The sequence below is a fragment of the Quercus robur genome, chromosome 1, assembly GCF_932294415.1.
Source record: "Quercus robur chromosome 1, dhQueRobu3.1, whole genome shotgun sequence".
NCBI lineage: Eukaryota > Viridiplantae > Streptophyta > Magnoliopsida > Fagales > Fagaceae > Quercus > Quercus robur.
Window position 1 is genome coordinate 15668314 of NC_065534.1, and position 11812 is coordinate 15680125.

The 11812-nt window shown below is 33.5% G+C and overlaps 1 protein-coding gene and 1 non-coding gene across 3 annotated transcripts; one reads left to right on the forward strand and one right to left on the reverse strand.

Moving 5' to 3' along the window:
- Positions 1-1776: 1776 nt before the first annotated feature.
- On the forward strand, positions 1777-7435 carry LOC126722915 (50S ribosomal protein L9, chloroplastic). 2 transcript variants are annotated; one of them, XR_007654067.1, is made up of 7 exons: positions 1778-2008; positions 2151-2278; positions 4554-4599; positions 5317-5414; positions 5499-5546; positions 6112-6299; positions 7118-7435. XR_007654067.1 is itself a non-coding variant. In XM_050426079.1 (6 exons), the coding sequence occupies exons 1-6, from the start codon at positions 1862-1864 to the stop codon at positions 6230-6232; spliced, it is 588 nt and encodes a 195-aa protein (XP_050282036.1). In that variant the 5' UTR covers positions 1777-1861; the 3' UTR covers positions 6233-6300. The 2 variants fall into 2 exon arrangements, 1 of the variants encoding a protein (XP_050282036.1); XM_050426079.1 differs by lacking the exon at positions 7118-7435 and having other exon boundaries at positions 1777-2008; positions 6112-6300.
- A 718-nt stretch (positions 7436-8153) lies between these two features.
- On the reverse strand, positions 8154-8226 carry TRNAV-UAC (transfer RNA valine (anticodon UAC)). Its single transcript has one exon. It is a non-coding gene; the product is annotated as a tRNA-Val (tRNA).
- Between the last annotated feature and the right edge of the window lie 3586 nt (positions 8227-11812).

An 11812-nucleotide genomic window follows, 5' to 3' on the forward strand; every position in this document is an offset into this window, starting at 1 on the left:
TAAAAACTAAAAAATTCATTCACGTTTAGTTTTAGTTACATGAATTTCTTGATAAATCATATGACTTGTTTAAATAATACAAATGATTATCTTATAATTTCCTATGTAATGAATTAAAAAATATAGGTATAAACATATTTTGAGCCAAAGTTTATCCGATTTTTTTTTTAATGTTTTTTTTTAAGATTATGGTTTTTTTTTATTTGAAAAAAATACTATTGTACTTGAGAAATTTTAAAATTAAAAGAAAATTATACATAAACAAACAAATTAATAAACTAAAAAGAAAAAAAGGACTAATCCAAAAAGAATTGTCTAATCTTTCTTGTTCCAGAGTCCACATCACTTCAAAAATATGTGCCATTTGAATGGGCTCATTGTTGTAAGATTAATCTAAAGGAAGGAAGTTTGGCTGCCACCACGAAGGAACTAGTATCAATTCAATGATTTGGCTTGGGTTTAGTGTATTGGACTTGTTAAAATAGTGACACATGTTCAATTTTATGCATGTATTACTATCTTGACGAGTCTAGTGCAATAGAACACTTGACCAAAACTTTTCCCATTGCCCAAATTAGGCCAAACCAATAGAATTCTATATGATTTTTAGGTATCTAATTACACTTTTAATTCAAATGAAATATCTTATCATTTTCTTTTCATATTTAGATAGAAAAGAGGGGAAGAAAAATATCTCATGATTACTAGACTATCACTTTAACCTCCGGTATCTTAGCACTTTGATGTAATGAATTTTTTGATGCACTAATACAAAGGGTAAGTAATGAAGTTAACTAGAAGGAGTGAAATTGCACTAAATAAATCATAACAAAACTCCATATTTTAAGAAAAACCCACTTAAGAGACCAATGTAATTTTAATTTTTAATTTTTTTTCCTTTTGGTTTGTTCTGCATTTAGATGAACTTATTCTTTTTATTGTGTAAAAAGAAAGAGTTATATCTTAATTTTTTTTTTTTTTTTGGGGTTAAGAGGGTACTGTATTAATATTAACTAAACATAAAAGACGATGTTCTGGCTGAAAGCCTTAAAGTATACAAATCATCAACATCCGCATTTAAAATATTACATGAGCCATCATTGGACGGTGCATCAAGTACAACAAAATTTCCAGAAAAAGAATAGCCCGCTCTAGCAAGGTTATCGGCGCATCTATTCGCCTCCCTAAACACATGGGTGACCTTGACATGCTAGAACTGCTCTAGGAGGTACCTGCAGTCATTAAGCAGAGCAGCACATGAGTTATTAACAGCTTTCTTAGACAACACAAGATTTACAACAACTTGGGCATCTAATTCAACATGCAGGTGATTAATGCCAAGTTGGGCCGCAAGCATCAGCCCATCTCTCAAGGCCCAAAATTCAGCAGCCACACTTGTAGCCTGCTGTTATATCTTAAATTAGATAATGCTTCAAAAAATTGTGCATTTTTTTTAAAGGTGTAAACAACCCCATTCAAAGGAAGGATGGTTTAGTTAATAAGTTAGGCCCAAAGCTAACATATAAACTTGGGCTATGCTAGAGTGATAATGATCCGAAAACATTGGGTTTATCTTTAAGTATAACTTGAGCCCTAAAAGCCTCTAATCCAAGTCCAACCCAAATTCAATTTGCATAAAGAGCGCACCAACAAGAGGGCAATAGTGCAATTCAAAACTTGCCAGTGGGAAACATTATAGTTTCTCTATTGTATGGAGGTCAAAATGATAAAACAAACAAAAATGTTAAACTCTGTAACAAAAACGAAGACATACCAATAAAGAGATAAGATCATTAAACAGACCAAAATCAGAGACACAAAAAGAGACAGTCAGTGAGTGTGAGTGGCTTTTGGTGTGGCGATGGCATCTACAGCTTCGGCTCTGTCATGGAGTTCTTCTTCGTGGCTCAAGAGCTTCGGTGGAAACTCAAACGAAGCTTCTAAACTATCGGATAGAAGAACAGCCTTGGTCATTTTGGCTCAGAAGAAAGCCAAGAAGACCCGAAAGGTAGATATATAGATTAACATAATCATCAAAAAACGAAATGGGTTTCACTTTTTGTTGCTGTTCTCTTATATAAAGTCTTTCTGTGCTCGACTTTGTGCCAGCATTATAATGGGGTGGTTGTTGTTGTTAATGTTGTGGTCAGGTAATTTTGAAGGAGGACGTGGAATACCTGGGAAAGATGGGGCAGCTACTTGATGTTAAAGCTGGGTTTTATAGGAATTTTTTGCTGCCTACGGGAAAGGCCCAGATTGTCACTCCCATTCTGCTCAAGTAATGTATAATTGAAACCATTTTATCTTTGGATTGTGTTAGCTTTGTTGTCCCTCAAATTTCTAGTTCAGAATTTAAGATATTTGATAAAAGTATGGAACAATGTAACAATGTAAGGTAGCGTCAGTTGGGAAATTTATCAAACAGATAAGATAGTGCAAACTATTTGGAAATGTTGTTTGAGTCAGAATTAGTAAAGTTGGGCACATATGTGGTACTTTGGGTCATATTAGATGCAATGATAGGCATCCATACAATCTTCTGTGCAAAATAGGAACTGCAGTGAATCTTGAAAATCACATATCACTGTTGTTCTGAGGGGGCCAAAATGCTACCAAATGATAAGAGTTTTAGGACATTAATATAAGTAGTTATTTAATGGACAAGGTTGCCTACACCCCAGCAACCTCGTCCACTGCGTTCCTCTTCATCGCTACTACCAACCTCCGTGGTTATTGACAACCATCCACCGTGTAAAACACATTAGTACATCTTTCATGATCCCCAAGATTGACCTACTAATGAGCTGCCTGTGTACCAAGTCCATCTAGCATTCCTACAATTACCATAAGCACCTATAGCTACATTATCTCCTGTGTCATTGACTTTAGCACCTTAATTTATGGCCAAAGTTCACCTTTTATGCCACCTAGAGTTACTGTGACACACTACTGCTTACATTTTCCATCTCCACAGGACACCATCATCGATGTTATCTCCTTCACATTTTTCTTTACTGACTCTTCACCAGTCTGTATCTATCTCAACCTACCGAAACCACCACCAAAACTACTACCCTTATCAGCCTTAATTACATATGCCATCCTCGATACTCCATCACCCCCCAACCTAAAAGTTATAAACGCTTTTTTCCTTTTTCTCTTCCTTTATTATTATTATAATTATTTTACTTATGGCCATTCAACCACATTGGTCTGCATCATCCCAAAATATAGACAATCACGCCCTAAGCCTCAGATACCTAAGGATTGCTCCACCACTTTTGGGTGGTGTTCATGGTGAATGAAGGCATAATGTTAGTTAAGGAGGATATGCTGGTGGCTTAAGGTGTTAATGGTGGTCTTGGTATTTCCCTGAAAATAGCTTATCATGATGTTGACATAGGACAGATTGGGAAATCTGTCTATGTGTGCTTGTGGTAGGTTTAGCTGTTTAGGGTTAGGAGAATTTTTGGATTTGGTTTTAGAAAGAATATTGGGGTTATAGCGGTTTTAGTAGGAAAGGGGAGATATTTAATTTATGGTTGTAAACGAGGTGAGAAGATATCAAATTTGTCCACAAGCTGTGAAAAGTTCATGTGAACAGTGGCTGAACAGTGTGCATGACAGTATACGTGAAGTCAAAAAGAAAAGGAAAGAATAGGATGAAAGACATAGAGAACTTTGTATTTAGGTAATTCTCTTGGAGTCATGCTTAATCTGCTATTAACGGATTCTATTTCTACAACAATTCCCTCAGAGACTTGGAAAGTAATAACGAAAAGGCTAACCCAATGGAAAATTCTGCAGCTGCCACCATTGGAACCAATGAAGCAAATGATTGACCCATGAAATCATCAGAAGAAATGGAAAATTTTTAACTAGTAAGCAACTCCTAACCAGACCAGTAAAATAAAAACCTAATATAATAATAAAAGACAACTTGGACTCAAACGAAATAAACCAAAAATACTTGAAATCTATTAGAAAATTATGGACCCAATTAATTTTTCAAAATACCCATAATTCGCAGGAGTTGCATAAATTGAAGGTCCTGCCCTAACACATTGACTATAACTTGTAAAATAAAAACCCAAATTAAAAATTGTTTTAACCTTATATCACTTATCACTAGACCTTTAAAACTATATGACTTGCTTCAATTGGACTTCACACATTGACCTAATAAAGCAAATCTTGAAATGGACAAAATTCCAATGTAGCAACAACTCAGTCTTCCAAGGCTGCATCAAATTTTCACCCAAAAGGTCAAAACTCTTGTTCATGTGTACATAAGCTTTAAAATTGAATTTCATGATCTTGCATAGCGCTAAAAACTTTGGCCCTTAAACACCAAGGTACTTCTGTGCTTTTTAAAAAAGAGTGGGTTCATATGTTAGGGGACAGAGAGTTGGTTTAGGTTCCAGATCATAGAATTTAGTATCATATTCTTGGTAGAAAATGAATCTATCCTTATACTTTTTTTTTTTTTTAATGAAACTATCCTCACTTTTTTAATATGAAATTTTATTTCATTTTCTTCATTCTTTGTATAGGGAAATGCGAATGGAAGAGGAGAGAATTGAGGCTGAGAAAAAACGGGTAATTCAGTAAAAACTATATTGATTGAAAAAATGGATAAAATTTTATTGCATTTTATGGTTGTAATATTATTTTCTTCATGTATGGTTGAATTGTTTTTAGGTTAGTTCCATTTACACGTTTTGATCTAAGGCCAGAAGCAGTTTGTAGTTAAACCATTTGAAGTCTTTAAACATTGGGGTACTCGTATAATAGTTTTGTGATGAAAATTGGCCTAATTTATTTCAGTTTCTCATAAGTTGTGATCCTGTTTTCTGTCCTTTTGAGGATCATAGCAACTTGAGATTGTTCATATTCCATTATAATGGTGAAAAAGAAAAACTTGCCATTAGTAGGATTAAGAGCATTGTCTTACTTTCATTTTCATATTAAAGGATCTATTTTTTCTTAGACCCTGGCAGTACTCTTATGAACTCACTATGACTCCAAATGCCAAATAACAGGATTATTTCAATTGACTGCCAAAATGCCCCATATCTTCAATTACATTATTATACCCCACCCCCCCCCCCCCCCCTCCCCACCCCTTTTTTTTGCTAATTTACATTTCTATACTTAAACAATTAAAAAAAAAACTTCAATTACATTCTCTGCCCTTCAATTGCTAGTAAAACCTCTACTATAGCCCCACCTTCCCTGCCCTTCAATAAATTTTTTTTTTTTGGTAAGATTAATGAGCCTTATATCATTTTATTAGATAATAACATCTTTCTTCAGGTAAAAGAAGAGGCACAGCAACTTGCTCTGATCTTTGAAACTGTTGGAGCTTTTAAGGTGAAGCGCAAAGGTGGGAAAGGGAAACAAATTTTTGGAAGGTGAGTTGGAACTTGGATTTTGTGCATTATGAAGTCATAAAATCTATTGTTTAGATATTGACTGATACAAAATTGTTTTGGCAGTGTAACTGCTCAAGATCTTGTTGACATAATCAAGGCACAACTTCAGAGGTACCGCCTTTATTGACATTACTATCTTTATATTTCACCAATTCTGACGATATATGCGATTTTATTCCTCGCACAAGTTTCAGTGATTTGCTATTAATATGTAAATAGTGACATATTTGAAAATCTCTGAAACCTTTATAATTCCAGGACAGTGTTCTCTTTTTTCTTATCAGTTCTTTGTTCTCCTAATTACAATTGTAATCTTTTCATATTTGTAGACAATATTTTTCTTTAAATTCATTCATGAATTTTATAGTAGCCTCTACCTTCCTAGCTTTTCTCCGTGTTATTTTGCCGGTTGTGTCTTGATTTCTAAATCTTTCTTCATGCCAAATAAAATCCTAGATTTTGTGTTCACATTTACAGGTTTCAAAACTTGCTGACAGAAGTTGACCTGATGAATCAATATACCTACACAGCATCATTTTATTCTATTAAGCAATAGATACTTGCTACAATATTTTCATTTTGGTTAAAATCAGCATCTCATGAACTTTAAATTTAGTAGCATATAATTTTTTTAAGGCTTGTGTTTGTTGAACTGCTATCTTTCATATATCTATAGGGATGTGGACAAGAGAATTGTTTCTCTTCCAGAAATCCGGGAAACGGGAGAATATATTGCAGAGCTGAAGCTTCACCCAGAAGTTACCGCTCGAGTGAGGTTAAATGTGTTTGCCAACTAAGAGCCAGCACCTTGTGGTGCCCCAAGCTCTGGTTGGAACATTTGTGCTACTAGCTTGCACATCTAAGGTAAACGGGCTTTGGTAAATTGTAAATTTCAAGAGGTGATTATATATACAAACACACACACACGCGCGTGCGCACACACACACTTATCAGAAAACCATCTAGCCATCCAAATTACCAGAAAAGAAATCACTGGGAATTCTTGCTTTTACATTTTGGTGCAAATTTTCTGCAAAATATCATGGCTTGCTGCTTTATCATCTTTCATGTTGTTTTCCTATATGATTTTTGAAAAGTATTAGCATATCCTATGGGTACTTCATACTCTGCAATAATTTTTTTTTATTTTCATTGTTTTAATATTATTATTTTGTGATAATGATAAAGAAGTTCTTGGGGGACTAGAGTTGTCCCTAACTAAGGCTATTATGCTATTCTGTGCTGGCGACAAAAGAGTGCTCTAGGGATGCTGGACCAGATATGAAATGAGTGATTAACTTATTAAATGCTTTACTTGAGGAATCTGGAATTGATTATTAAATTAAATGAAGTATGTCCACAGTCGGCACGTTGGCATAATAAGTGAAGCTAGAGTTGACCAGAATTTCATTTCTACAATACTTGTTCCACTTCCACATAATTACTGCACTTTCTGTAATTACTGAAACATAAAATCCATTTCATATCACTTAAATAAGATTAGCCTGTAGTTCTATTTTCCTTTTGTTTGAAAGTATAATTATATTGAACCAAAAGTGAGAGTACATGCATCAAAAGCCAGAGCTCTGGCCAGGGACTGCAGTTCTAATCATTTTCATTGTCAACAAAATCCGCAAATGCAAATGTTAAAATATGTTTCTTTCTTTTTTTATTTTTTGCAGGAGGAGCACGATTGATGTAATATCGGAGTAATGTGGATGCCTAATGGGGATTGACATATGTGTAATTATGCTTGTGTGTAATTATATTAATCCAATTTGCTTACAGCTTTGCCATTTTTACTGTTGTTAGTTCAACCTCCATCTCCTGTATGTTAGGCTCTAAAGAACCAAGCCGTTTGTTTTGTTTCAAATTTGCACATTCTTTTTTTAGGTATTTAGTTGGTTCTCTTTTTATGGCTCTAATATAGTGGGATATCCTCAACAAACTTCTTATCAGTTTTTAATGAATCAATCACACATGATTCTCTTTTTGGTTCTTGGGAGAGGTGTAGAACTATGGTTTTGAGTTTGGTTGTGACTCTCTTTGGCGTATATGGCATGAACCATTTTCACATTCTTTGGTGTCTAGGTTTCTGGTTGCCATGTCTTGGATATGTCATATTTACACCATTGGCAGGAGCCCGTGAAAGTTTAAAGAAGCATTCAAAAAATAGGATAATTTTATATTTGTGACACATTAAACCCCTCATTTTTAAATGTGACTTTTAAAATCCCACTTTCATAAATTGGATACATACTTTAAACCCCAGATTGGGTATTTGTTTTGGGTATATTTGTGAAAGTACATGGTTTAAAGTGTCCCATTTAAAAATTTGGGTTTTAATGTGTGCCAAGAATAAAACCATAGGGTTTTTCTTTTATGTACTTTCCCCAACAAAATAAGCGACAAGAATTTTAACGTGGTTCCATCAATGGAAGCCTACATCGATGGGCTAAGATGCCAGAAATTCTTTTTTATATACTTTCCCCAACAAAATTAGAGAAAGAATTTAACGGGGCTCCACACCTCCACGAATGAAAGCCTACACTAATGGGCTAATTGCCAAATTGTCAAATGGGCCCAAATGAAATTAGAGGCCAAAAATGAAAAACTACGGGCTCTCACGAATGAAAGCCTGCACTAATGGGCTAATTGCCAAATTGTCAAATGGGCCCAAATAAAATAAGAGGCCAAAAATGAAAAATTACGGGCTTTTGTTGCTGCCCAGGATCGAACTGGGGACCTTTAGTGTGTAAGACTAACGTGATAACCACTACACCACAGCAACAACCTTTGTGTTTGAAGTATTTAAAAGTATAATATCTATGGAATCATGTATACTTTAGGTTGACTAGACCTTCAGTTTCTGTATCTATTAATGGTGCATGGACCTAATATATGCAGAAAGAACTAGTGCAAGTATTTGAAAGTTGAAGCTAGCTATACCTTATCCAGAGTGAACCATTGTAATGAAAAGGAGGCTCGAATAATTAATATTGGTTACTTTATGGAGCAAAAATCAACTCTTAATTACATCTCTAAAGAAAAGAAAAATAGAATTGACCACTTTTTGTTTGATTTTATTTTTAAAGTATTCAAAAAAAAAAAAAAAAAAAAAAACAATTTTACACCAGTTACGTGTTAGAATTTTGATATGTTTCAAACAATATAAATAATTTTTTACTTGCACCATCTCTTATACATTGTACTTGTACACATACTTTTCATTGCGTATCTACTATCTACCATGACCGTGAAAAACCTAACAAACCAAATTTGTGAACCAGATTAATTAAACTTTGGCCATAAAGATAATAATGAAAAAAAAAAAATCCAAATTTGGTCCAAATGATGATTTGGTATCATGTGGAAACTAAACCCCATTAATAGGCTTATTCATTTGAGGCTTTTTGTTTTTGGTCTGGAGTGGTTTGTTCATGACCTTATGACCTAATGGAGAAGACAATTCATAGTTGTTTTACTTTGCGGAAAACTCGAGGCTTTGTCTCTATGGGCAAAAAGAAAAACCACCCCATTAAAACACAGTGAAGCAAAGAGGTTATGATACAAGAAATTTTGGAGTTTTCCCTACAGAAAAAGGAAAAGAAAGTTTAGATTTTTGGGATTTTAATTTCCCACGTAATAGGAAAAACCCAAGAATTTATGGTAGCCATACAGCTGTGAATTTGGAGACCACGCCTAGCGACTTCAATATAGAAAGAAATATCCACATGTCAACTTTTTATGAGAAGTCAAACTAAATTACTAAGATAGAACCTTTAATTTTTTTTGGACAAACTGACATGACAGCTCTGCATATTCTTCGCATTGTCGCGTCTTGATTAGTAGTTGATTTTTTTTTTTTTTTGAGAGAGAGTTAGTAGTTGATTGATTGTAGCCAATTTGTAGGATTTTAATTTTAGACGAATCAAATCCTTTCTTTATTGGGAAAGATAAAAACCAATTTGGTTTTGGATTTTACCATAAAATACGAACCCATAAAAGTAGGCTGAAAATTGGTAAAGAAGATTAATAAGGCTATAATTGATGTTGAGTAAGTAACACCTAATTATGCCAAGAAATCGATATATTATTTTTGTGTTTGTATGTTTTAATAAGTGTTATTGTTTCTTCAAAAAAAATTATGCAAAAATGATTTTTTTCTAATCACAATTTACGTTTATAATAAAAAAAATTATGAAGAATTTTATGTTTCAAACAAAAGGGCATATTATCTACATTAACCATCCTGTGTTTTTCTGAAAATTATATGCAAAGTAAATAAATATACTTTTATTAACGAAGCGGTTCTATAAAAAAAGAACGAAAAAAAATGACGGTAGGCATAATTATATTCATCTTTATTAGTGTACACAAATAACTAGTTTTAAGTAATTTTTTTTTTTTTTTTTTGAGAGAGTTTCAACCTAACACAAAGGCACATTATAATTCCACTCAAAAGCCATGGTAACTTTTAGGGGAGGGTGAGGCAAGTTATACTATACACAACACACTCAACCTATGTCGTTCACTTCTGATAATAACTCTTTTATTATTAGACCAAGATACCAGTCAGTTTTTTGTGTAAACGGGAATTAAACCCTAGATCTCTTATTCAGCCATTTGAAACTTTACCTATTGAACTAACTAAAACCCGACCTGTCAAAACTTATTCAATTGACACTTCATAGTGTTTTTACCAAATAAATATAGAGTGTAAATTCTCTTTGTCTCGTAACTATTGAATTAAAAAAAATGAATTAAATTTATAAAAGGAACTGATACTATTTTTGTTTTGAATCAGAAAAAATAAAAACATTTTGTGTTGGCTCCTTTATTGCATAGAATAATGTAGAGGAGAATATTTGATTGTTTTTAAATAATAAGGCAACCCCCCCACTAGATGGCCAAATGTCAATGATGATCTTCACGGTTCACTCTCTCTCTCTCTCTCTCACTCACTCACCATGAATTTGGACATCTCACGCAATGTATCCACATGCTTCGCTTACCAGTTACCATTATTCACCAAAACGTGCACATTACAAACTCTTGCACAATTGATTAGTGTAAGCCACTTGGTCTCCCAAATATCTCTCTCTCTCTCTCTCTCTCTAAAAGATACCTATTAATTTGTGCAACACATGATTAGTACACGAATCAATCACTGATGTCCATTTAGGAAGGAACATCTTATATAGCTTTTTGTTGAAAATATGTTAAAATATACTTATACTTAAAAAAAAAAAAATTAAAAAACTATACATCAAAACTAAAAAACAAAAAGGTGGCTTACAAGCTAATGCCAAACACACTCTAAATCTCATAGCAATAACAAAGAGGAAATTAAATGTGAATAATTCTTTTAGTAATGTTATAAATACAACAATTTTTTGCATTTTTTTTTTTGTAAATTATTGAAATGTTCCCAATGGGTGTATCTAATCTAAACTTATTGTAATTCTTAACATTGTCATAAAAAAAGGTACAAGGATAACCTAAAAAAAATAAGTATGTAATTGATGAAGAAAGAATTTGATTCCAGTGTTTAAGTGATCAAGCTACCAAAACAAAATGGATAGTGGGGCCAAATAATCATGTGGACCGTAATAAGTAAGTTATAACCAAATGTATGTTTGTGGTATGATTTAGGAGTATCTTTCTTGGGAGAATATTACTGTGGCAAACAAGGTCAGGACCCCATGAGAGAGACGATCTCAAATTTAGCAAAAGTGACTTGCAAAGTAAGGAATGAGATAGTTGGTTAATTAGGTGTAACTGTTAGGCTTAGGGCTAAAAGTATGGTGGACCATAGAAATAGAAAAACAAAAAGAGAAAGCAATAGTAATATATAATATCTATATAGTAATAACAAAAAACAAAATAATTATAAGAGAAACAGGTGGATACGTATGGCAATGGCAGTTACCAACTCAGCTTTCTATCCATTTATTCTTTGTCTTCTAATGAAACTGATCTGTGCCACTGTGTGTGTTTGTGTGTCTGTGTGAAAGAGAGAGAGAAAGAGTGTGTGTGTGTGTTTAACTTTATTGTAATCAAAGAAACACACAAAAATGGAACCTAATCCACGACTTTTGGTTGTGGTGGTGGTGGTGCTGCCAAACCGTAGCCACGCCATCTCTCTCTCTCTCTCTCTCTTAAGTGTTACACATCGCTCTCCCACTTAAAAAAGAACATACAAAATTAAAGAAGAAGAAAAAAAAAAAAAAAAAAAGATGCCCCATCACTCACTTTTCGTGAATGAAAGGCAACCATGAACACTAACCACTTACTTACTCAAAGTATTCAAGCACTCTAACTTCAACAAGTAGATCATCAATATAGCAAACAACAATAAAAAAAAAAAATATGAA